General features: G+C 40.2%; 1 protein-coding gene across 2 annotated transcripts in view; it reads right to left on the bottom strand.

The window, feature by feature from the left end:
* Positions 1 to 23,341: 23,341 nt before the first annotated feature.
* The window catches only part of gabrb3 (gamma-aminobutyric acid type A receptor subunit beta3), a 30,948-nt gene continuing 27,078 nt past the window's right edge, over positions 23,342 to 27,211 (bottom strand). For both annotated transcript variants that reach the window (XM_027005572.2, XM_027005573.2), the window contains exon 10: positions 23,342 to 25,480. In XM_027005572.2, the coding sequence (XP_026861373.1) occupies positions 25,127 to 25,480 (354 nt within the window). In that variant the 3' untranslated portion in view covers positions 23,342 to 25,126. The remainder of the gene's footprint in view (positions 25,481 to 27,211) is intronic.

Genomic DNA, 27,211 nt, shown 5'->3' with positions numbered 1-27,211 from the left:
CTGTCCGTATGCTCACAGTGATGTGAAGGTCATCAATTCATTGGTGGTTAATCACGATCTTCCATGGCTTGACTCTCCTCCCTGATAAGTCAGCTTGCATTTCATCAGCTGCAGAGGTGCCCTCGTGATAAATGACTGCTCAATACCTCATGTATCATCGGAGTGCAGATTTTGTTTTGCACAGTTGGCTGTGCCTGTGAAGTGATGACTAAGAGCCTAGGCAAGGCTGATAGCAGCATTTACAACCGACTCCCTCATATTCTTTAATAAGCAAAGCTTGGGGTCCAGAAACACTAGAATGTGCTATCCGGGTTGGTCTCATGGGGATGCAGCAGTATCAGTTGAAAATTAGTTTGGTGCTTGGTTGGCAAGGAGTTGGGACAGGTGGATGGAGGCTAGTGATAAAGGGTGGTATGTACATGGGGGAGGGGGATAAGGTTAGATAGAAACTAGATAGTCTTACCTGCTCTTACCTGCACCACTCACAGAAAACAATAGTGTAGATTCTATACTGCTTCCTGTAACAGGTCAATTTAACAAGCTTTGTTGAACACGTTTAACACTGTGCTACATGACTCTCTAAATAAAGAAGCAAGCAAATTACCTGAGGACTTCTAATGTAGCATTTTAATATATAGTATTGTTTAAAAATGTATCTATACCACCTAAACAACAATTAATCATCATTTATAGATACTTTTCAGAACAAAGAAGACTTTTCACAACTGAAACTGATGACACACTTTTAATCTGGTTTGGAAATTAAGGTAAGATTTCTCTTGAAAAGCAATGCATGGGCATGTATCTGTCTATTCTAAACATGTGCGTACCTTTTTTGTTTGTACGTTTTCTCCTTAGCACACTGAGCGCAGTAATGTAGAGCTCGTCTCTGTGCCGCAGTCTTGATGACAATTTCAATTGTGAACATAGATGCCTGAGTTACCAGTAGAGGGAGCTAGACTCCGTCTGGTATGTTGGGAGTAAGTGAGTATTTAAGTGCACTGCAGGGATACACAGAGCAATATGTAGCCTCCCACTTTCACCTCTCTGCAGTAATTCAATTCTCTGTGTTTGTTGCTCGAGCCCCTTTCATTCACTCCAAAGCAGTACTAATCAGAAACTGTTGGTCCATCTCCTTTAACGTCAGTCCCATTCCTATCCTTAAAGTCACAATGCTGAAGTGGCCCGTGTTATTAAACCATCTTAGACCAGGTATGTGATGCTGAGGAGTCATTTTGTGTTGTCAAATTACTATGGTGAGACAGATCTACAAGTCGAGGAAAGTTCGCAGTCAAAGCTGACAGCAGACTGAGAATGCACTCTTAAATCTGCTCTCGTTGCCTGGTGACTACAGTAACACTGGGATGATGTTGATATGAGCGCCATTCTCTGCCTGTGTAGGGAAGCTCTAATGCAATCAGAGAGTGCTTGAATATGCCCTTTAAACTAATTAAATAATAAAATGCACTAGTGGCTTGTGAGAATCATAGTTGTATCCCCTCCTCCACCACTCATACATACACTGAGCGCATCAGTTCTCTCCGTTAACACACAAAGGTCATCATTTTCAACCATGCTGATTGACAATAAAACATTTACTGCTGTTACTAACAGAAATTTACTGTAAATTTAATTCAGAGCCCAACATACTCTAAAGTAAATAATCTTAATGTCAGTCATGAATGTACCACTCATAAGTAATCATCCTGGAGATCGGCATGCAGTTCATGTCAGCTGAGCAGCAGCAGAAGAATTCGGTCCCAGATCAAAAGCCAAATGAAAATCTTTTGGAGCATATTAAAGCTGTGATGGCAGCCACCAGTCTGAAATGGCCATGGCAGGGGGTGGACAGTGGAGGTGGGGATTTGGCATATTTTTGAAGGCTCTCTCAGCTAGATGTCCATCAGTCACACTGAGCCTGATCCATTACCCCAAATTCTTTTTTGCAAAAACTCAAGTAATCAAAGTCTAAGGGCACCTCTCATTCACCTTCATCATTGCCATATTTGCATCAACACAACGTTCAGCCAGCGTAGACCTAATTGTGCTGACCTAAAAGTACTGCAATTTAAATATGACCTCTATCATGAAAAAAAAAATCTTGTTGGTCTATCATGTTCTATCGTATGTGTGTAAGCCTATATTACCATGCAAAAGCTGTATGTAAGTTATTTGCGGAGCTTATTGCATCAAACTAAGTATATATGCACTATCTACAGAATACAGAAAGATCACAAGGTGTTATGTGGACATATGGGGTAAACTAAGCGTCTTTATTTTAACCCACGTGGTGGGTGTTCTGCAAGCTATCAATAGCAGCAGTGATTCCCCATCTGGCACTGCGTGTTCACTTCGAAGTACAAATACGTTACTGACATGAGTTTTGCTACAGCAAGCAGGGTACAGCATCATCTGCTTTACTCAGTCAGTTATAAATCACTCATTACATGATAAACAACATTTGTCAGTAATTACAGACACAAAGAGAAGAGTTGAGGGATGGGGTTACCATAAAATCAAAAAGTAATGACAGTTTGTAAGAATAGGTCAAGCTTATCGAAGGGAGTAGGTTGTGTGGGAGGAACGCTGCTATGCTATCTTGCCACGGACTGGGAGTACTGCTGAGCCTCCAGGAATGCCGCCAATCCACCTGCAGCACAGACTAGTATACTGAGCGCTTGAAACAGCGGGCATATATTCTCTGTTAGAGAACATTCAGAAAAGGCCAAAAGAAAGAGTGAAGCGAAACAAAAGAATGATGAAAATTGAAGAGGAAATAGCGTTAAAGTGGGCCCGGGCAGATGCCTGGTTGTGAGTGGGAGTCTAAAGTTCCTTATAAGCACTGATACTAGTTGTAATGCTAACACACTCCATCCCGCTTCTTCCAAACACCACCGAAATGTGACACCAGAATTCCATGACTAGCCCGGTGGCTGAATTCTCTCTCATGCTAATTATTTCATCGAGCATGAAGCTCGAGCTCTGTTTGGAGAGGCGTAATTAATCAGAATGCTGAAACGAAGCCAGGGGTGGGCCAAGTAGTGGGCTTCAAATAAGCTAGTCTCAGGATAACATACATATCTAGGTCATCTATTTTGTTTGGAACTCACTTTGCTGGTGCAATAATCATTTAGTTTTCCACTGTTATATACAGCATTTTTGCAGTCCTGTAAGAAACTGTATTTTGAAAAAAAAAAAGTTTGACGTTTATGTATAAAATCTGTCAGTTTATTTATTTTACTGTCACAATATACAGTATTAAAATATTCAATATTATTAAAATATTAATGATTACTATTAATTATTTTGGTACAGAATGAACTATGTCTTTGGATGCACTTGACTACTAAAACATTAAAACATCATGATTTCAGCAACTTTGAGGCTCAGGTTAGAGTGATGGGGGAAAGGACAGCCTAACTGATGGAATTTCAAAGTCCATTACTGCAGAAGCAATGAGAGACACAGAGCAGACATTAAACGATCTGAATTCAGAACGGGGAGACCATATCGTGCCTGTCCGTAAGGAGCATTATTGGATTAGAGCAAGATGGCGGAAGAGGGATGGTAGTGGAAAGCAGAAAATCAATGCAGGTGGGGTTCTCTCTTTTTTCTCAAGCAAGTGCCTGAACATGCAGGGCTACATGTGCTCTCTTGTTCTTCCTGTCTCTCCTGTCTTGCTTCTTCCTGACTGGCTATCATCATCAAACTGATCCCTCTGTGAGATGCTCTCCTCCTGCCTCTGCACTGCCTACGGCACTTCACTAAAAGGGTGCGGACTCAATGTTACCAGCTCTAATATAGGAGGAAACATGAGAAGCTATCAGAGTTTTCAATGTTATTGAATTATGAGGGCAACCTAAAGGACTTGTTTCGCTGGTAACTTGGCACTAAGAGAGCCCATGTGCATATCACTGGGACTTTTACTCTCTTTTTTTGAGTTAATAGTTTAGTTCAGTAAACACTGCATAGTAATATATGTATTTATGTGTAGACCACGCAGGTGAAGTACTCCTTCTGGATTCTACAAGTCTCTGAAAAAAGATTCAAAATTATTATAGCTTTGTTTAATTGATGAAACGTTTAACAAATAATTTCTAAAAAACCTTGAACTATATGCAATTAATCAATATGACATTAAATGACATGTGAATATGTAAAATGAATATTTTGGTTGTAACGTGCCCGAGTGCCGCAGGGCGAGGGGCAGGACACACAGACTCCATTGACTGGGACGTACATTTATTAACATAGAACACTAACGGCACTCACAAGATTCACACACGAGGAACATGAAACGGTTAACGTTAGACAGATACAAGAAACAAGAGTACGTTTTACTTTAACATGAAACATCCACACATTACGCCAACAATAACCAACACCCTGCACACTTTGACACGGGTTTATATACATTTAGAAGAACAAGGTGCATTTGTGTGCAGGTGTGGTTGCAAACAAAACCGCTCTCCCACTGCACGTGGCGGGCTAAACCACGTGATTCGGGGGAGGCGAGCATTCTGTAACATTAGTAAACAGTGAAATGGATGAAATATGCTTGGAAGGATAAGGTAGCGGTGGATATGCGTGTCAGTCCATTTACCACATACTATACTTTTAGGAGTGATTTAATCAGTCTACAAGATTGACTACACGCGATATGTTTAACATTTGTGGGCAGTGGTAGCTGAGTGGTTAAGTAATAATCAGAAGATTGCCAGTTCAAGTCCCATCACTGCCAAGTTGCCACTGATGGGCCCCTGAGCAAGGCCCTTAACCCTCAATTGCTCAAGATGTATATTTTAAGCGCTTTGGAGAAATGTCAATCATTTAAAGAGAATTGTTTGTTTTAAGATGTATATAATAGAACTACCCCACTGTCTCCCAGTCAACCTAAGTTAAAGAACAGACAAGTTGCATTACAGGCAGGCCCAGGAGGAGAGCCGGCTCATCTCACCAAAGACACCTATTTCTGTGGGTGCAGACCTTATACTGGCAATGGAAGTGGGTTAAGTGCCCTATCCTTCTACACTGGCATGACCAAAGCCTAGAGTGTGCCAACAATTAAGTACCATACACAGATGAAATGAGGAGAGATGAAGAGGACTGGTATTTGATCGATGGTGTGAAATTGACTTGCTAAAGCCAATGGTTCATTGGCAGAAACCAAAATCCTCAGCTGGCATTGTGTGTGACAAGCCCACTTCAAAGCCAAGATACTGGATCAAGCCCCACCCCTGAGCTTCTCAGTTAGTAAGCCTCTGGACAGCAAATTCACTGGAGATTTGCACCGATATTGCTGTTTAATTGGAAAGCACATTGGCTGATCATGCCTGTTTTCCACTCAAGAGTTTATGAAGTAGCCAGTGGTCCATTTAATTAAAGAACCATCAGCCCATATAGATTCAGATGAGTTGTAAAATTAATGCCCACGTTTTTTTTCTTCTTGCTGTTAAGTTGGGAGAACAAAAATATCAAAATATCTAAGGGGGAAAGAGAAAAAAAAGTGTAAGTGACGCGGTGTTGATGGAGAACCGAGAGCTTAGGTGACAGTGGGTTGGCATTCTGTATTACAGTCACGACTGCAGTAGGCTGAATACTGACACCTGGGGTGCTATCTAACCCACTCTCTCTCCTCATCAGAGCATGCTGTGTCAATATGCTTCTTTAATCCACTATTACCTCATACTACCATATAGCTCAAAGCTGTCTTAGAACATCATTGGCTCCTGGACCAAAACAGAAGCACCTCATTTCAACAGCTCATTGCTTACCCACAGTCCCTCTCAGATATCTTTCTTATGGCTTTTTGTCACACACTGGAGTAATAAACACTGCATATTGTTTGTATTATGTAGGTGTTACCAGGCATCATGCACTTTCGCTTCTATATTTATGCCAGTGTTTACGTAATGGCCTTCAAGTTCAGTCCTGTTCTGTGAAAACAACAGTTTCTAGTACCTTTTCCTGAAAAAAAAAGATCTGTAGTGAGAGAAAGAGAAAGAATGAAAGGATGCAAAACATCAGAATAGGGACAATAAAACTAATTACTTTATGTACTAGTTCTTTATGTATAGTGCTTTTCTTTTTTTCTTTTTCTTTCTAAATGTCTTGCTTTCTTATTAGTGGTATTTTTATTTTTTTGCAAAAGTTGGACTAGGACCAGAGTCCGTTATGCAAGTCATGGTTTTCTCTAAAGTTGTAAGTTTAGTAAGTATATAAATAACCCAAAAATAACCAGGCCTGTTTTTTTTCCAGGTTAACTCCAACGCTTTTTCTTTCATTTCAGTTGTATATGATGCAACATAAGTCATGTTTATGTATAATTTCATAGTCCTTTCAGTACCACCAATAGATCTAAAGGAAGAAAATGGCTCTCAGGGGGCAGAGAGTGATGGAATTAGAGAGATCGTGCCCTTTCATGCTGTTTGTCCATTAAGCTATTAAGTGCTTTGTAGCCATGTCAGCTGCAAAGGATATCATTAGTAAGTTATGTTGTAGACCAGCATGGAAATGTGTTTATGTGGGAGATGAGCAGTATACTGAGCACAAATACAAATAGATGGGTTTATGGGCTGTGGAGTAGGAGGTGACTTCTGCCACAGGTGTTAAACTTAGAAAGGGTGTTTGTAAATAGTAGTGTGGTGTCACAGCCACTACAGTCTGAGCTGACATGTGTAGAACTGCTTCCTAGCCAGAGTTTCAGGTCTGACACATCACTATTGTTCAGTTTTAGGGCTGACTCCTGAGCTTCAGGGCTGTGCTCCTTTTCCTCTACCTGGCAATGGAGACAGGAGGCCAAGGATCTGTGCACGTGGCTCACAGAAGGGCACAGTATGTGACAGGAGTAGGAATAAGGAAGGCTGTTTTCTGAAGGGTTTGTGATAAATGCAAGAGTCATCATCATGGATGTACAATATAGGGGGAAGCTATGTTGAGGTCTGGGCGGTGTCAACTGTGTTTCACAAAGAATTTAGAGAAATATAACAATGAGAGTCCACTTATTGGATTTTCCCAAGAAATATTGTATGAAAAGCTACAGCTGCTAAAGGTGAAGTTCAAAGTTCTGAACTTTTTATATCAGATGGCTCCTGCACATGTGTACTGATTTGCAGTCATTAGGCTGTGTTATTTAGAAGGCAGTTTACTCTCAAAATGAAACCCACTTAGTAGGTAACAAACGCAGAGATATATGATAAAAAACAAAGCAGGTCAGCATTAGATTATAATATCTCCAACATGTACTGAGGCAGACTACTGCACAGTGCTCCCTTCAACAGTAATCATGAATCATCCTTTCTTTCCCTTGTATTGTCTGTCACACTCATTGGTTCTATATGTTTTTGTAGTACCACAATTAAAGACTTTTGTCATGGAGTGTTTTGCAAATGTTTAATTAACCAGACCACCTTTGTTCTCACTGCAGGAAAAATGAAAAGATGTATCTGACAATGTCATGAAACACTGACTGCATATTACTGATGCAGATGCAGGTTTTCTGTGCAGACCTCATTAAAACCCATGTACTGTTAAATAATTCATATGCTTCTGTTTTTGTTATAACTTGATCCATAGCAATTGAAAAACACCAATCAGTCTTGGCTTGTGTGCATGATACACTTATTAAAAAGGATTTAGCCTTGTGCTTCAGAATGTGTAATATAATTCCAGAGTTCCTTGCAAGGAAAACCCAAATAAATTCAAAGTAATTAACTCAATGATTGATTGAATTTTTAAAGTTCTTAATGTGGTGAGAGTTTTTGCAAGCCCTGCAGAAAGGATGGCATGGTGGCGTGGGGAGACGTAGAGTGAAAGGTTCATGTACTGGAGCAGAAGGTCCTTTTGGCCAGAGGGGAAGTCATTGTTTAATTACACTGCAGTGAAGCAGCGAGCCACACACCGACCCTTTAATCAATCCATCAGGAGCTGCAGTACACCAGACCAAGGAGGAGCACACCGGAGGAGAGGAACCTGAACTCCCTTCTTTTCCATTTGTATGCTGTGCCTGCCTCTCTTGCTAGCTTTGTGATAGGGTCCCATTCGGCTCATGTCATGATGAGCAAGGGCTTGGATATATCCAAACCTCAATTCAGTGAAAGACTAAAGGCAGGAAGAAAAGGAGTGCTGCTGCCTCTGTCATGCTAACTGTCACCTGAATGACACACGATCCTGTGTGTCTGTGGGTGTGTGTATGTGTGTGTGTGTGTGTGTGTGTGATGCAGTTGCATTTGTGTTTTTGGTCACTGTCAGATTAGATTATGATCAACTTCAGAGGTGTGTCCCAGTAGTCCAGACCTATCCGCATGGGAGCAACCAACAGATCTCTCTCTCTCCATTAAAGCACACTGTACTCTGCTTAGACGTCAAGCTCTCCTGGGGCTTGCTGTCGAGTCTGTAGCCTCAGATAGATAGCTATGTATTCCTTGCTACATAAAAAGTTCTTGGGGTGACATTACACACTTAAATTGCGTGCCACCAGAACATTTTCAAAGATGTTTTTAACATTTGATTACCTTGAGCCTTGCATAAGGCAGCCACAGCATTTGATGCGACAAGAAAAATGCAAACAAGTCTTATCCTCAGTACTGTGGTAAAGGGATCTGCCTGTATAAAAGACGTAGATGGTAATAATTCTGTTTTGCTTGTATAAAAGGCAGAGATGGTAGTCATTTTGTTGAGCAATCTCCAAATGATGCAGTCCCAAGTCAAAATACAAGACTTGCAGAAATGAGTGGGCCAAAACCTGCTGATATAGGGGCCCTTAAATCACCAAAATGAATATTTAAGTTCAAATCAACCACTTTGCAAACAGGTATTGATTGATTATTGATCAATCCCAGGCAGATGTATGGCAAAACAATCATTAAAATCCAGTCTCTCATTGCTTGCAGTTAGACTGTATTGACAGTTATTCTGGAGTTCTACAGGAGTACAGGGTCTTAGGACACTCTCCTCACTGAAGGAGCTACAGTATGCAGTGTCTGATAAAGAAGCTATTTAGTCACACTCTCGCTCAGCACATCTGACCATGAAGAGTTTGGAGCATCTTTCTGTCACTCTCTCACTGTCTCTTACTCTCTCGGTCTCCCTCTTTCTGTATTCTGTTATAGTAATCCAGGTATAATCTATGACCTGTAATTTCCATTTGTTGGAGTTGGAAAATGATTATTGTAGTTGTTTCCATAATTAACAAGGACAACCGTGCTCCTGTCTGCGCAGCCAAAACAATAGATGCAAAGAATTTTTCATATGACCTGTGCTTCTCAAACATTGGCTGCACCTGCCAAAGACTTGACTAAATATTGTGGAATGGATATGGGGAGTGAGCAGTGTCTAACCACTAGCCTGACTGGGCATTGTAAAAGCTCTTCTCTATCCCAGTGTTCACATCTCATGCTTTTAGCCATTCGCATATCTATCACAAGAGGTTAAATTGGCTGCTAAAAGGTAGGTAGGCACACTAGGGTTTCATATAACCTACTTCATGATATCTATCATTCATAAAACCCTAGACTTTAATGCATTACTAAAACAGCAACATTAGTCTGTGCCCTAAAAGAAATTCCAGAGGACTGTACCTGCTAAAATGATAATCAATCATTGATCAAAATACATACTTATTCCATCTGTTGGGCAAGCAGAAGCCCGGGTATACCCAGGTTTAGCCATATTGCCTGTCATGTAACTGTTTTTAGTGAAGATATTACCAGGGGTTTCCCCAAGATCTAGTTCACTGCTGAGCCTGCAGCCAAATATGCTTCTGAAGACAGGATGCCCGTCTCCCTAGAGACTGGCCTGCTTTCCACAGAGTGAACACTTTTACCGCAGCAAGTCCTTCTTTAACACACTGTCACTCCCACACAAAACTGCCTATACAATAGATTTCTTTTCAGTTAAATCTATTTTTTAAAGATTTGAAGAGTATAATGACACTTTTGCAAGACAGTTCTCTACCAGTGGTGAAAATGCGGTCAAATTTCCACACTGGCCTCAACTATTTGTGAGGAATCTTTAGTACAATTTTTGCTTTAAATGATACTGAAATAGAAGAACGGTACACCAAGACACACAGAGAGCCAGCAAAGGGCTCTTGACCCAGATGCAGTCTCTCAGTATCTCCTTGATTTCCTTAAGACAGTGAAGCAGCTTCAAACAGCACACTGAAGAGGGAATCTAGTGAGCAGTCTTTCTTTTTTTGTCTCTCGCTCTCTCCCTCCATGACCACTCTTAAATAAAGAATGTGTAGTAGCCTGAGAACTCAGAAAGAACTTATTAGGTACGTATTTTTAAGAAACAGATCTTCATTCCATATGCATGCCTGAGATTATATCCTTAATAAGTTCAAACACATAACTCTGATTTAGCAGGGGGTTATTCACTGGGGGGATATTGCCACTCAGCCAGCTGTTCTCCAGCTTTTTGCCTTTACAATAAATCTTTCAACTGCCCACTTAAAACCTTATGCAGGGACCCATCCCCATCCTGAATATGCACACCCCAATTCATGAATATGTTCAGTGTTTATGGGGTTGATGGAGAACTCATTCCCATACTTAAGATGAGAGTGAAGGCAAATCATGTAGAGCCTGGTGAGGATCCTTCTGCATCTCATACACAAATGTGTGTGACACAAAAGCCTCTGTGGAGTGGTTCAGCAGCCTGTCTCTGCATTCCCTTAAACTTTCAGACCACAGTCCAAAGGCACATTTCAGACCAGTACATGCGAGGTGACACCTATAATTAATTTGCAATTGCATTTTCAACCTTTATAATCAACCTCATTTTACTGCTGCGTCCTTTTTCATGAGAGATATTGGGTGCATCGAAATTAAAGGACCGTTGCTAGATTGGCAGCGTCCTTAATAACAGAGATCTGAGGAGGACACTTCCTCTGTAGCGGGTACAGAGGCCGAGGGGTTACTTTGTGGCATTAAGAGACTACGCGGCAGCTGGGGGAGTTACTGACAGAGCTTTCTGTGCTGCCTACACAATAATCAAGAGCAAAATGTAACTATTGCTGCTGTAGAACAAGTTAAATCTAGTTAATAACGAACTTAACATTACACAGCTAATTAAATATACATGAACTTGATTAGCTTTTAGCAAGCTAGCTAACCTACTAAACTAATGTGCTTGGCTAATGAGACAGCTGTGTTATACTAACACTATAGTTTGGCACGATAATATTCACGATTTTACATTTACATAAAAGTTCACTCGTTCATGACATCCCTTTACCAACAAACGCTGGAAACATACATTTAAAAACGAACTGTTGCGGCCACGCTCGTCTGCGTCTGCTCCATCGTCCGTTGTAGCTTTGCGTGCGAGGTAAGGGCTTGTGGGAAATCAGTCTGTGAAGGACACGTACTTGTATCCTCGGTTAAAAAGACACGTTTCTCGAAACCATCGAAGGTGGCAGCCCTGTAAATGAGACGCATCCTTAGTAGTAGTAGACGTTCCTTGAATAAAAGGCAAGAAAAAGGTCATTTTGTAGCATAACACAGCACTCACAAGAGTGCTATTTAACTGCGCATGAAAGTATGAATCCTCATTTGTTGTGTCTGTGTAGTGTGTGAACGCACTTCGATCTAATTAGAGGCAGCTCAGAGCCTGAATGAATGCATGTAAATGATAAACTGTCAGTGCAATGAGTCTGTCCCTAGGGCCTTGGAGCAGTGACCTCCCATATTAAAGGGCCTATTACAATCACTAATACTACGGTAACAGGGCCATCAGCACTCTTACCAGATTCTTGCAACCAGGATGACCTCAGATGACCATGAGAAAGTTAGTGAGAATGTCAGGTATTGCTATGGGGAGTGCTCTAACCAGGCATGTTCAAGAGTGCCTGCTATTTGTAAATATACCTTTCCACTTAGTGTGAGCTGGCGTAGAGAGAGCTGTGTGCATGTGTGCATGGATGTATTTCTAGGTCTGTGTGGGAGGAGGGAGTGACAATGAATGTTACATCATTATTGATATTCACAGGCAGTGAGGGAAGTGAGAAGTTGTGTCTTGGCCTCCGGGGATATAGCTTTGTTCAGCGAGTCCTTCATTTGAAGAGTTTGAGTCATGGAAGCACTCAGCTAGCACACATACACAAAGAAGAGCATGTGTGCAATGTCTTTTTTGAGTGGTGTCTCATGCCTTACAATGGTATTTACCACATGAGTTTATGCAACATATCTCTAACAGTAAACATTTACTATGAGCTTTATTACTCTGAACACTCCAGGTATGTCATGGTTCCATAAACCATTGTCTTTTCTCAGACTTGTGCCCATATGTGTGCTGTGTTACTTTAGACCTCTTCAAACAACTGTTCTGTGTTTGCCATCTTTCATTTGTGAAACAAGCAAACCAAAAATTAAACTGTATGATACAAAAGACAGTTTGCAGGGGTAATTTTTTTAGGTCTGTTTTCTCCATTTCTCTTCTCTCTTTCTCTTTAGTGATCAAACATTCTATTACTATATCTCAGTTTTTGAGTCGGTTTAAGTTTAGGTGTTTGCTAAAGAACAATAGGCAGCAGCATTTTATCAGCAACACACACTGTTCCCAAGTGTCCTTTCTCCCATTCCCTCACCCTCTCATACTCCCCCAGCCAACTCAAACTCGCCAATTCAACGGTCTTCTCTCTTCACGCTTGAAACACTAATAGACATTTTGGGAAACCTTGCTAAAATTTAGTGGACCATTGCCATGGTGGAAAGTACAGCCTGTGCGATAGTTCACTCACTTTACTTAAAAGTGGTTTGAACTGGATTATTGTAGAATGTTTGTTGTGTGCTCTTGTTTAACCCACCAAAGTACTGTTGAAGCTTAGGTTTGGCCTTTTAAGTCTTTGCATAGGCACTATCCCAGGGCATGTGCATGTATGTATGCAGTTTCTTCATTACATAAAAGGGTTTCTGGGCCATGTGCCAAGCTTCTGGAGCACAAAGTTAAAGTACAGCACTGAACAGCTCAACATGTAGAGATGTTGGAGTGGTCCACTCATTATTACAAAGTCAGACGAAGGTTGTTATGTTATGTAAGACAAACTTCTCATGCTGTAGGTCAGTTCCCAGTTTGTTCCTGTGTGCTAAATTTGCAGATACATAATACATTGACTTGTAATTCATACAAATAGTTTTGCGGTTTTGATATGTAATTTATTTGTGTGTGTGTTTGTTTTTATCGAGCACAGGAGTCTAAAGAGCCACAGGTGTAGTGGCTGAGCTCATCTGGCTGGACATCAAAGAGATCCAGCTAGGTCCAGCAACACTTCTAAACTCTCATGCAGAGCAGACCTGCCTCTGTACCTGTGCTGGATTTGCCTGGAAAGACACAGTGGCCATGCCCTGTGATGCTGTACATTCAGGACAGGGTGTGAGTTGAGACTGATACAGTGATACAGACCTTGAAAGATAAAATTTATGTAAAGAACTATTTAGATATCCCAGAAATGAATCGGTAACATTTATCATAAGACTGAAACCTGATGGTTTTAAATGCATCCTCCCTGTGAGGGTGTGTGTGTGTGGCCTTTCATGCATTCATGTGTTCCAAGGAACAAGTGACACGAGGAAAATGCACAAGTGGCATCTGACAAGCCACAATAACTACTGTAGTATCTGAATAAGAGCTTTAGTTATTTTTACGCTGTCTGAGGTACTAATCACATATGACCGCTGCTTCCCTGAAGACACAAATGACCTGAAATGTCCTGACTTTCATATGGTAGCAATGGTTCTTTGTGTTTTTGTGAAAGGTCTGGTATATCCCAGCATATGCCTCTACATGCCTAGATTTGAGAAGTAAGTCCAATGCAGTTTAATTTATGCAATTTATTTTTAATAAAGTTTATGCTTTGCAATGCAACAGTAACTGTGATGATGATCTTATCTAAAGGGTTTGAACTGGCTCAAACAGAAAGATAGTAGCTCTTTTTCTCTTATGACCCCATATTTTGACAGCTTGTTTACTACATATTACTAAAATATATAAAGGATTCCCTACATTCTAAAACCACAAGTAAGCTTTTAAAATGAATGATGAGGCTCCCTGCATTCCTGTGTAAGAGCACTGACTTGGTTGTCTCTGATTGTTAAGGAGTTGCTTAGGTCATTATTGGATTGTCTCTGTGGCACATCTGTTAATAAAAGCTTGTTAGGAGTGCTTGATTGCTACATATTATCTGTGTTGTTGTAGATGGGCCCAGCCACTGTCAGACTTGATTTCCAGCCCAGCTTGGCTTTGATTAATGTTGCTGTCTTTTGTGTGTAGGCATAGGGGTCAGCCATGGGAAAATACTTCTCACACATTGCTTTCTTTTTATATTGGAAGAGACTAATCACCCCCCCCCCCCCCCAAAGTCTGAATACAATTCTGCTCTCTCTCTCTCTCTCTCTCTCTCTCTCTCTCTCTCTCTCACACACACACACACACACACACACACACACACACACACACACACACACACACACATGCACATAAACAAAACAAAGACAAAGTGACGCATAGGTTCTTTATTCCCTTGCCCTTCAGATGATTCCAATAATGCATAAGGACAAACTGGTGACAAATATACACACCTGTGAAAATATAGGAATACTTACAAATATTGCAAGTATGCACCATCATGAAAGTACAATACCCTTATAAGTGCACATGAACACATGCATGCCTATACAGAAAGCCAGTCACTGACTTGGGCAAGGCAAAAGCGCTTTTAGTCCAGAGACACAAGTTCCTGCACTGATGGTGCTAATGATTCTATCATTAACGCTGGGTGAGGTTGTGGAGGAGGATAATGGATGCAGTGAAATCTTGCTCTCGGTGCCTGCCAAGCACAGCACTCTGAATGCGTAATGATGTCTCTGACAGAATGCCAAGGGAGGAAAAATGCACCCAATCAATTAAGATAAGGAAAAGAAGGTGGTGGGTGTGTGATTTGCAAGGGGAAGGGAGTGTCAGGTCTGATTTGAAGATGGTCAACCTGAGCTATTCAGAAAGCTGTGTCTGTTTTGCAAAGTAGTACACAGTGGCAATGTTGAGTGTAACGCTGACAGAGCCAGAATCCCTTAAGAGTGCTTATGTCACAAATCCTAGTATGGCCAAAAACTGTGTAAGGTTGAGCGGTGCATTGAACAATAAGTAGTGATTTATGCCAAAGTGGAGAAAGGCATGGTTTTATATTACCTTTTAACCAATCAACATCCGAGAGCACACAGAAATGCAAAATCAGTAACATCAGCAACTTCTTCAGGACTGGAAAACCTGGTGTGCCCCTATATATTCCTTGCCAACTCCCCTTTAAGCTCTGGTAATGTGTACATCCATATGCATCATCAGCATGTTCTCAAAGGTGTACCACTGGTTAAAGTCTCATGTCAAGGCTGTAGAAGTGCACTTAGCTGCTTTGTGTGACTTTGCTTAGCCCAGGAGCTTACATAGGTTGACAAAAAACTAGAAAGGGAAACTTACCTAATTTCTGTGCTTATGTTCTACAAGAAAGTCCACAACAAATGTTCAAATCTTTGCATGGTCAACAATCAATCCACTATCAGGTAATAAATATGTTTTTCCTGCTCTCTCTCTCTCTCTCTCTCTCTCTCTCTCTCTCTCTCTCTCTCTCTCTCTCTCTCTCTCTCTCTGTCACACTTTCTAATGGTAAGACTGAAGAAAAAACTTTGTGAAAGGTATTTTTTGTCTTCCATTTTGTTTATGATCTATTTTTACTGCCTAATTATATTAGGAAAAACAAGTCAGGGATAAGAGTCTGTTAAATGTATTTTCATTCACAACTCAATATTTCAAAAATACAAAAGTTGGCTCAGTATCAAGGGTAAATGCATCTTCAACCAGAAAACATAACCTTAAAATGTGAAGTCAGGTGCACTAGATTTGTCACGTCTTTAAATGCAAATGAAGCATTTATGACTACAAGGTAGGAGCAAGGAGAGCAGCTTGAGTGTGTAAATGGCAGGGAGGTGATAAAACTGAAGCAGCCAAGAAGGTCTTGTCATTTGTTAGTGAGTACTTTCTTTTTGCCATCATACAGTTCTCTGACATGTTGCAGCCATGGCCTGACTGTGTGTGGCCTGACAAGGCCTGACAAGCATTTAATGATTTAAGAGGGAACATCTCCAACTCCTGTTCTCTAGCTGTGTTTCAAGTGTCATGCAAACTCTAACTAAACACTATGCAAACAAGACAACACAAAACATATATTAATATCATATCAGACTCATATTGGCTTGAATCTGTACAGTTATAATGAAGGAAGACAAACTTTCCTCGTTTTGTATCTCACCACAGAATAATGACATTCAACTTGTATCGTTAAGCTTGATTATTACATGCATGGCAGTCAAGGTCTTTAAAAGAGAGTGAACAGAGAGCCAACCAGAATAAATATTGGAATGAATCTTTGGGAGTGGTGCCAGATAGCCAAGCTTTCCAGCAAACAGAGGCCAGCACAAGGTAGGAGCAGCCCAAGGACATTGGGGAGAGGTAAAAACAGAAAGCCCTGGCACAAGATTGTACCCATTACCAGTCAGTACGATTGGCAGTCACTGTTCATTCATGACAGAAAATCAATGCCAGATCCAGTCTGGATTTATGTCTTTTCAAATTCTTGAGGGGTCCATCCCAAATGTGAAGAATGGAGTGTGAGGAAATGCATGATGCCTCAGAGAGTAAATGCTTGTTGTGGAACGTTCTGTCTGACGGATTACAACTAAGGTCGCCTAGGCCCATTTAGCCTTCTGCTGCTGTTGAAGCCGATTGGTCACCCTGTTCCCAATCATCTCCCATAAGTCATTGCTGGGCTGTTCTGTCAAGGTACAAAGGCAGCTGGCCAGCTGCCCTACGCTATCGACTACTAGATCAGGTCTATGGACTCACTCCCTTTGACAGATACTTATTCCTCTATTTGGAGACTGGACTGATGGCTTGATCAATGGTTTGGTTTGCTCTGTTAGGAAAGAAATGGAAGGAGAGGATAAATTTGACAAACAAGTTATTTTTCAAAACTTTTATTTATGTATGACGTTGGTGTGTTGTATTGGCTTATGAACATGCCTGGGACATGATAGAGCTTTTTTCCTAGCTATGAACATAAGGAATCTACAGAAGCACTATAGCAACATAATCAGATGAATGCTAAATGCCAGTAAAATATTACTGTAGAGCTAAAGAGTATTGAAGAATGGACATAGTCATTGATTTAAGTCCTATGTTACTTGTCGCTTTCCTGAATTTATACCTGGTAATGTATATGCTAAGCATTGTTAGTTGCCACAGTTTAGATGTGTGAATGATGTATGTGAATACAGCCCAAACCTCCAATGAATCAGACATAAATGAATCTGATTGCAGTTAATAGCTGCATAAAAAGCAGCATTCATGAAAGCAGGATGATGAGGTTAGTTATGTACCCTGTTTGTTATGATGCTTAAACTTGAGACAACTTATTCACTGGCTGAAAATGTCAGCCCTTGCATCACTCTGACCACTGTCAAATCACTGTAGCCTGGGTTTTTATGGACTGTTGCTGGACTGCCAAAGGCACATTGCAGCTAAGCCTGCATGTCAGCCCTATATGTGATGCCAATTACCTGGCGCAACCATCTAAGACCAGTTATGAAGATAAAACAGCCTGATCTATTGTACAAGGAATGCAGACATTGTATGTTGTAAACAATAAACTCAAGGGTGTTGAGAGAGAAGCCTTACTCACCACATCTGCTGTCGGTTACTGTTGACTGTCTGAACTTTAACTTCATAGTCGTTGTTCACTTTAAGTACAGTGTGGTCAAGTCATAGCAACACAATTTCTTTTTGTTATTGTCCAATTAATTACGAATTGCCCTACATCTTTCAGCAAAAATGAATGCTTGTTTGGGCTGTTACTGGGTGACTACACAACAGTATAGTGCTGTGATTTACAGCTTCTCTCCTGGTCTAACAGGCTTTGTAATGTCTTTCTCACAGATGAATGTGGAAACTGACATTAATGTGAAGGCTAAGACAGAGAGGGGGAAGAGTTTGGTAGTTTATTCTGGAGAGAGGCAAAGAAAAGGTCAGACATAAAGAAGACTAATGTTATTCCTCAGTCATGGAGAGTGAAGACAAAAAAGAGCCCTGGCATTTGTAAGATGATTTCTTCATATTTCTTCCTCTTTGTACATAACCTGTCTGAAGGATGGTGTAATAACATGATAATTATACATTGTCCATCAAATATCAGGCTTTAACAATGCTGAATAACAGCTAAGGTGGATATGCATCATAACAGTGCCTATTTTATTTACTTGATTTATTACTGTCATGTATGTGTATCATGTATCTCATTGACTAATAAAAAAAAAAAGTGGTTTATTTGAATTTTCATATTAATGTATATTAGCATTTATATCTTTTTTGTAACACTCAGATTTGCCCTGGAATAGAACACATCCAGACACTGGTTTTGTGCCTTTGCAGCGTTAAGCAAAGTTGGAACTTAATTATCTGTGTAATGCCTTGATTTACATTTTGATTAGACTTATAGTGAGAGTTGTCAGACAGTCCTTAAATAATTTTGATGGCCCAACAATTGCTGGCAAGCCTTGCATAAACAGACATAATTCGCTTCTCCTCATCAGTTTTCATCTTTGTGATATATGCAGACAGCTGTTAACAAATCTTTCTAATGAGATTTATCAAGAAATCATGCTGATATAAAAGACCTCTGAATTCTTTAATCATTACTGCTTTAAAAGTCCTTCTTAATGAACCGGAAATACTATTAGTAATGGGTAATGGGTATAAACCAGCTTGTATGTAAAATAGGCAAGTACATTAAAGTGATATACATAAGTGTACAGATGTGCCAGTCAAATAATTCGAAGTATGAGGTATACCAGTATGTATCTTTCTTTGTGTCGTGCCCATGTGCTTATGCTCACACTTGGATAAGAGGTCATTCTGAAGGTTTTACATCATTATTGCGTCGCCCTGCCGCATGGCTAGACGACACCCATTCATCATGGCTACCCCAGTGCCCTGCTCATGTGAGCAAGTCCTGCTGGAGTACAGGCTTGGCTGCTACGTGACTCAGAGTTGGGGGTGTGCTAGGCTTTGGTGCGAACCAAAGACAGCTCCACCCTTATCACTGTACCTCAGCTGTTCCCCCTCTCCCTTCATGGACATCACAATAACGTAGTGGCCTGAACCACCAATGCTATGAAGCGAGACATCCTCCTGGGGCCTTAGTGTGTGAAGATTCTTCACGAAGCTATATAAACAAGGAAGAAAAAAAAGTCCCGGGTAACCTGGACTGGGTATTGTGCTTACCTGTGAGCAAGGTGGGCCAGACTCAATCATTGTATTCCTGTTGGCTACTGACTAGAAATGAGGTCCAGTTGTATAGACAAGGTAAATTGCTCAGATGCAGTATGTAGGTTAGTTATACGCATGAGGATATTATCCATCTTTCACCATTCCCTGTGGAAGGCTATGTGACTACAGCTATGGGCCTGACCTGCTTAACATTGTATATTCAGCAACTAAGAGCTTTTTAATTCCAAGAGAAGGAAACTAATTTACCTGCTATTATTCACTGTGGAGAAGACCTCTGCTCTCAGCATTATGTCAGATCTCTAATTTACATCCCAATTGCTGCACAAATTGATACAGCACTGTAAAAAGACTCATTCTGTTAAAGGAGTCAGGGAGGCTTATTTGCACACTCATCTTTGTGTTTTCCTACAAATAAACTAATTATAAAATTTGACCTTTAAATGTATTTTGTGTGGCTAAGGGGGCTAATGTTTGATAGTGCTTTTTAATTAATCATGTATGCTGTAATTATTAATCTCATGACATTTGGAACTACACTAATCAATCATGTTGTCAAGCTGACAGAACCACAAATTTAACATATGTCTGTGAAATGGAACCTTATGCTTCTGATCATAATACTTAATATTCCTATCTTATAAATAACACACATGTGGGATATTACATACAATCATCCTTCTGATGGCACTGGCTTTTAGTTAATAGAAGTAAGCAAAGTTTTCTGAACTCTGGCATTAGTACTAGACTAACTTTATTTGAGTTAGTCTAATACTAAAGATTACGAGCGTTTCTTTCTTCAGTAAATTTTGTTATTGTTAAATTCCACCCAGGATTTGAACTGCATATGTGAAACCTAGATATCTCAGAGTGAAAACTGGAGAGGAATACCTAGCCTATATGGGAAAAAGTAGGAGATGAATCTGAAGATAAGACCATAATACGATTTCTGTTCAGGCGTAAAACCTATTAAGCAGTCAAAAGGATTTGCACTTTGCATAAAGATTTCATTTCCATTTAGCAGTACATTACTCATGAAAATGACAAAGCCCGTCCCCTTATGAACATTAAAGAGTTTGAAGCAGACCTTTGTTGAAATGCATAGATATACTAAAAGGTGTACATTCGGTAGACAATTTAGCAAAGGACACACAGACTATATGAATGAGAGGAGGAAAAGGATAGGGTTTTACTATGTAGCCTAAAGTTCCTAGTCCCAGTCCTGTGTCACAATAGGCCGGTCGTCCAGCAGGAGGGACACGCCCACTCCTGCTAAGGACCGCACTACACACCTGCCCCGCTCACAATTACCTGATTATTAACCCAATGCATCTGTTCCTTTTTATTTCCTCTTTTTATTTAAGCCCACAGGTACCTGAAGTCAGCGCTGTGCATTAGCAGACTGCAGAGTGACTAACGAGCACCGCTGAAATGCTGACTTCTCCTCGTGTCTACTTTTCCTTTTTTTTTTCTTCCTTTTGTCATGGACAATAAAGACTACCTAGCTGAAACCTTGCCTCTCGCTCGTTTTGTGCCATCCACGTCACATCCTGTTCTGTGGGGTTTGAAGAGAAGGAGAAAAAGAGGATTAGAGAAATTATTTAATGCATGGTTTCTTGGCCAAATGTCGGAGGGATTGTTCCATGCCTAGTCTAATGGCACTGAGAAAAAAAACAAGAGGAACATTATATGTTTTATTTTATGCTTGTATGCTTTTAACCTAAAACTTTATTCTGTGTGTTTATCCCTCGACTTGCTCACTTGCATCACAGAAAACTCTGAATTCTTATTAACTGGGTCATGAAATGTTTATGCGTATTTTGAGCAACATGAAAAGTGTGACATGCAAATGAACAGGGATCACATTACACATATAAGGGAAATTAAGTAATTTCAGAGGGAAAACAAATTCCTCCCAAAATACTTCTTAAGTGCATTTAGCCAAGCAAGCATAAGTTAGTTAAAAACTGGAGTATTTTCTTCTAACTGAAGGAAAGCTGAAGTTGAAGGTGAAGCAGATGCCCCTCCCCCCAGTCTGTGACTGCCCTACAGCTCTTGTTTGACCTCGCTCTGTTGTGCAATGGGTTTAAGCTCTGGATCCATCATAGCTGCTGCTGTGATCACTGCCCCATGGCGGTTGTGATGAGTGAGACCCAAAAAAGGTTGAATCAGGCGGAAAAATCTGTGTTATGCTGCACCGGGGCCAAGCGCAGGTGGGTGGAGCATGTCATTGTCTGCCCTGACCTCTGACTGCATGGCTGTACCAGGCATTGAGGGACAACCACTTCTTTTCACAGGCTCAGTGTGCTTAACATTTGGTTCATAATATGGTCTTAATGGCAAAGAAATGTACATTTATGACAGATAAAAAAGTGTTAAAATGTCCCCAATAATATCATACATTTAACTCATATGTAGATTGAATTTAGTAGACAAATTTAGCAGCTCATCAAAAGCATTTCAAAAACAAAATAAATCTAATTTTTAACAGCATACGAGGTAATTTACTAAAATATACTAAAATATTCTATACATTCTCTGTGTGTGTCTCTCTCTACATAGTTCCTCCTCCTACATATTCAGAAGCACTTTGCTTGCACAATTGATGAAGGACCTTGGTCCGAAACATCCTGCTTCTCTGAAAACCTTGTGTACTTCACTACAATTACGAATATCTATATCTGTATCTATCTGCCTATCTCTCTCTCTTATATATATATATATATATATATATATATATATATATATATATATATATATATATATATATATATATATATATATTCCAAATTGTAGTGAAGTACACAGAGTTTCCGGAGAACCAGGACATTTCAGACAAAGGTCTTTCATTAGCTGTGCAAGCAAAGTACTGGAACCTCTTTCTGAAACGTCCTGTTTCTTTGTAAACCTTGTGTAGTTCACTGCAATATTTGCTCTTTTATATATATATATAAAAACCTGGGAGCTTGGGAGTGCTGTGTAGTTTCTTAGCTGTTCCCAGGACTGCAGGACTCTTCTGGACAAAGGTCTTGGATGTTGTTCCTGGGATCTGTTGGAGCCATTCTCCCAGTTTGGGGGTCATGGCCCCAACATCTTTTCTAGCTCTTCTTTCAGCCCTTGGTATTTCTTGAGCTTTTTGTGTTCCTTGTTCCTGATGTTGCAATTACTTTGGATCGCCGCATCTATCACTGCTGACCACCCTTGATATATATCACATCAAGGCCCTCATCTGCTGTTTATCCACTGTTTATATGGTTGGTTAGCCATTACCATCTTTTCTGTCTGTATCTGGAAGTCCCACAGGATCTTAGCATGGTCATTTTCCACCACCTTTGGGGGTATATCCCATTTTGACCTTGGAATGTCCAGCCTGTACTCGGCACAAGTTTCTATAAATCATATATCTATATCTATATCTTTATCTATATGCATCTTATATATTTAAAATCATACAATCCCTTAAACCATATTAAGCAGAAAGGAAAATGCTTCAACATTTTGGATAATGCTATTTCAGTGCCGTGACTGAGCGGAGAGCAGAGAGATTCAGGAGGAAGGCTAGTCTGTTTTGATGACATGCATTTATTACAAAGAGGCCATTGTTGGTAGTAGTTCTATGTAATAAGAGTGGTTTATCATTGTCTCACACTGTTTAAAAACAAACCTGGTAGAATCTACAGAAATGCAGCACAAAAGCACTGGTTCTACTTTAGGCACTAGTTCTGCATAGGACACAGGGTGGCACCAGATTCGACCTAGACAAAGCAATTGTAATAAACTACACAGTCTTGCGTTCGCTTTGGTAATAAAAGTTAAGGTTCAAAAGTTGAAGTTCAAAGAGATCTTTTAAGGGCTATCAGTAAATCTTAAAAATAAACAGGTCTGTAATATTAGCATTTCAATATTTTGTATGTGATGGGTACATATAGATGTCTGAGCACAACAAGAGCATGCAGGTATTCTTCGCCTTATATATACACTGCACATAGCTGTTTAAAATAAGAAAAATGAATACTTGAAAGAGTGAAGTTTATTTTTAAAACCAATGCTCTCTGGACTCTCTGTAAATCCACCCAACACACACCTGCCAATTCAAACATTTCATTAATAGAGATGTGATGATTTGCTGAGAAACAAACAAACAAAAAAAGAATAAAATAAATTGAAAATGAAAAACATAAAAGAGATCATATCTGGATATTGTGTCATATATTTACAACATATAATAGAAGGAAAAGGAGCAATCAAATTTGCAATAATGAGCATCTACTGACACAACATATCTGCCAAGCTGCCTGAGAGTATGACATGCTGACGGAACAGACTATTTCCAAGAGGTAATATAAACATATTTGGGTCATTTATTCATTTCTGCATTCTAAATAAATTACATCATTCTCTCACTGAATATCATGGTCATCAGTTGCTGAAGCACTCAAATAACTCAGCAAATTTATCTCCAAAGCAGGATGGAATACAATTAGTGTATTTCAGTAGATATAAACACTACCATGCTATTGTAATAAGATGATAAAGTATGATATGCAGTCATTATGTTTAGTGTACATGGAGATATAACAGAAATGAATTGCAACAAATGATGCTGATATATGCACATGGCCAACAATGAAAAGTATGCATGAACATTATGGAGTAGAACCTGAGACAAGTTGGGTCATTTTACACTTTACCCTCCAAACCACGATTCCTTTAGCCTACAATTTGGCAGAAAAAGAGAATAATGGGAAAAAGAATAAAACAAACAATGTCAATGGACCATACAATGGTTTAGAAAAGGCCTACATTAATATTATCAGACTCAAACATTCATTAAAAATGAGTCATAATGTACCACTGAAAAAAATAAACATGCTAAATGCTATAGATCCACTGACAAAAATTAACAATTTGAATCATAATTGTATGAATGATACTTAATCATAATCCTATAATGCATATGTTAGTATGACGGAAATCATTTGTAGGGCCTGATTTAAAAATTCCAATTCTGCCATTTATGCTTTTATACATTTGGATATTCTTGAACAGTGATGAGTAAAAACCATGATATTTTTAGATGTGCTGAAGTACTTCCACCAAGTCTGTGAAAAGTGATTTATATCAACCCAAGGCAGATTGAAATGATGTCCCAAAAGCATTTTATAGCATGAATATATACAAACAGAGTCCATTCATACACAATAATATGTAGATATCAGCAAAATTCTAAAGTTTAATAGAACAGCTCATGGAAAAATATCCAACACTGAGACTTGTGAAACCACAACCCTAAATAAAGTATATATTGCATTTCCATGATTTGGCATAATACAAATGTCAATTATGTGTTCTCAGTACTCTTAACAGCAGAGACTGACTGGTATGTCACATTTGGAGATGACACCTTTAATCTAAATCGCTTGGAACAAATTCACCCCAGCTGACTTTTCCTGGCTGATAGAAGTTAAAAAGGGTCTGACTGCCTCATGTGGAAGTCCCACGACTTTCATTGGTTATGTACAAAGAGTCTTTATAAAATTGATCCTATGTTTGAAGGTGTGTATGGGTGTGTGTATAGAAATAGACATGGATTTGAAGGTGTTTGCAAGTGTATCCCAATTTAGTGCATTTTTCGTCTTTCCTTGGTACCCTTCACAGAAATGCAAGGGTTTAAAAATACAAAAAAACTCAACATATTGGCGCACAAACACGTCCCTCAAAAAGACAAAAAAGGTCTCCTTTTACCTCTAAAATGGAAAGGAGAATTGTGAAGGGGGAAACCACGCAGGTCAGTGGCTTAATTCACATAATAAAGCCAGTAGATCAAATTGAAGAGGGAAAAAGTTGCAGGGAATATGATTCGTGACCATCGGTCAATGGCGTTGACGTCCGTGAGATCGGGGATTTTAATTTTTAGCTGCGAGGACCGCCGACGCAGACGTGCTTTCTTGGGCTGCGTACTTCTGTCCAGGGCTTGGCGACCAGCAGCGTCCGAGCGAAGCCCACTGGCCTTCCGGTACTGGATCCCTGAGCTGTCAAACTCCACGGAAGCAGAGTTGTGTGCCTCACTAATGCTGGTGGTGACTTCGCCCCCGGCCACCTCATTGTGGATCTCCAGGGTGGTCAGGAGGATGTTGCCCTGGGCATCCACCTGCAAACAGAGGAAGGTGAGTATGGCTCGGGGTTTGGCTTTTATTTTTCCTTCTTTTTTCAATTATTGGTTGTATCACTGATAAAGCTTTATTCCCCAAACATCACAATCTTTATAATAAGATAAAAGCTGAGATTGAATAAATCATATCAGGATTTGATATGACTCACATAAGCCCCCTAGAGGTGCAGTTATAGAATGTAGGTTGTTATGAACTGAGTAGATTTTCAGCCATAGCTGTACGGATGAGTTAGAATGGAGACACTTAAGTGACATGCATTAGGAAACAGGGCTTCTTCACTATGAGCATGATGTGCGCTATAAACCTGCTTCCTGGCAAACTGCCTTCAGATGAGTCTTTTTCTGTCCCTGAAATAAAAAGCATCTGTTCACCTTTGACTAAAAGGCATTGTGTAGAGTTTTTTTTAAACCAGCAGAAAAGTCCAGTATCTCTCACTGGTAATTCATTATAAACGCAAAAACAGCTCTTGCTTTCGTTAACAGTGAATGGACAAAGATTTTTTAATGTGTACTTTCTATGTGAGCTCTAATTAAGCTCCACTATAGTGACAGACGACAACCATGATTGCTATATACACCAATCACCCGCAACATTAAAACCACTGACAGGTGACATGAATAACATTGATTATCTCGTTACAGTGGCACCTGTCAAGAGGTGAGTTGTATTAGGCAGCAAGAGAACAATGAGTTCTTGAAGTTCATGTATTGGAAGCAGGAAAAAAAGCTTAAGGATCTGAGTGACTTTGACAAGAACCATATTGTGACGGCTAGATGGCTGGGTCAGAGCATCTCCAAAATGGCTGGTCTTGGGGGGTTTTCCCAGTATTCAGTGGTTAGTACCTACCAAAAGTGGTCCAAGGAAGAACAGCCAGTGAACTGGCAACAGGGTCATGGGAGCCCAAGGCTCAATGATGCACGTGGGGAGAGAAAGCCAGCCCATCTGATCTGATTCCAGAGAAGCGCTACAGTAGCACAGATTGCTGAAAAAGTTCACGCTGGCTATGACAGAAAGGTGTTAGAACACACAGTGCATTGCAGCTTTCTGTGTATGGGGCTGCATAGCCAAAGACAGTCAGACTGCCCATGCTGACCCCAGTCCACGATGCCTACAATAGACACATGAGCATCAGAATTGGACCATGAAGAAATGGAAGAAGGTGGCCTGGTCTGATGAATGACGTTTTCTTTTACATCATGTAGATGGCAAAGTGTATGCATGGCGCTTACCTGGGGAAGTGATAGTACCAGGATGCACTATAGGAAGAAGGCAAACCAGTGGAGGCATGTGTGATGCTCTGCACAATGTCCTGCTGGGAAACCTTGGATCCAAGAATTTAGATGAAGGTTACTTTGAGCAAGTACATGCCAGCATGGCATTGCAGACCAGGGAAATTGCATCATAGTAATGGTATTTCCTAATAGTAATGGCCTCTTTCAGCAGGATAATGCACCCTGCTACACTGCAAAAATTCTTCAGGCATGGTTTGAGGAACATGACGGAGTTCAAGGTGTTGACTTGGCCTCCAAATTCCCCACATCTCAATCCAATCGAGCATCTGTGGGATGTTCTGGAAAACAAATCCAATCTATAGAGGCCTCACCTTGCAACGTACAGGACTTAAAGGATCTGCTGGTAACATCCTGGTGCCGTATACCACAGAACCCCTTCAGAGGTCTTGTGTAGTTCATACATTGACAGGTCACAGC

Source organism: Electrophorus electricus, chromosome 3, assembly GCF_013358815.1.
Source record: "Electrophorus electricus isolate fEleEle1 chromosome 3, fEleEle1.pri, whole genome shotgun sequence".
Lineage (NCBI taxonomy): Eukaryota > Metazoa > Chordata > Actinopteri > Gymnotiformes > Gymnotidae > Electrophorus > Electrophorus electricus.
This window is presented reverse-complemented; position numbering and strand designations above follow the sequence as displayed.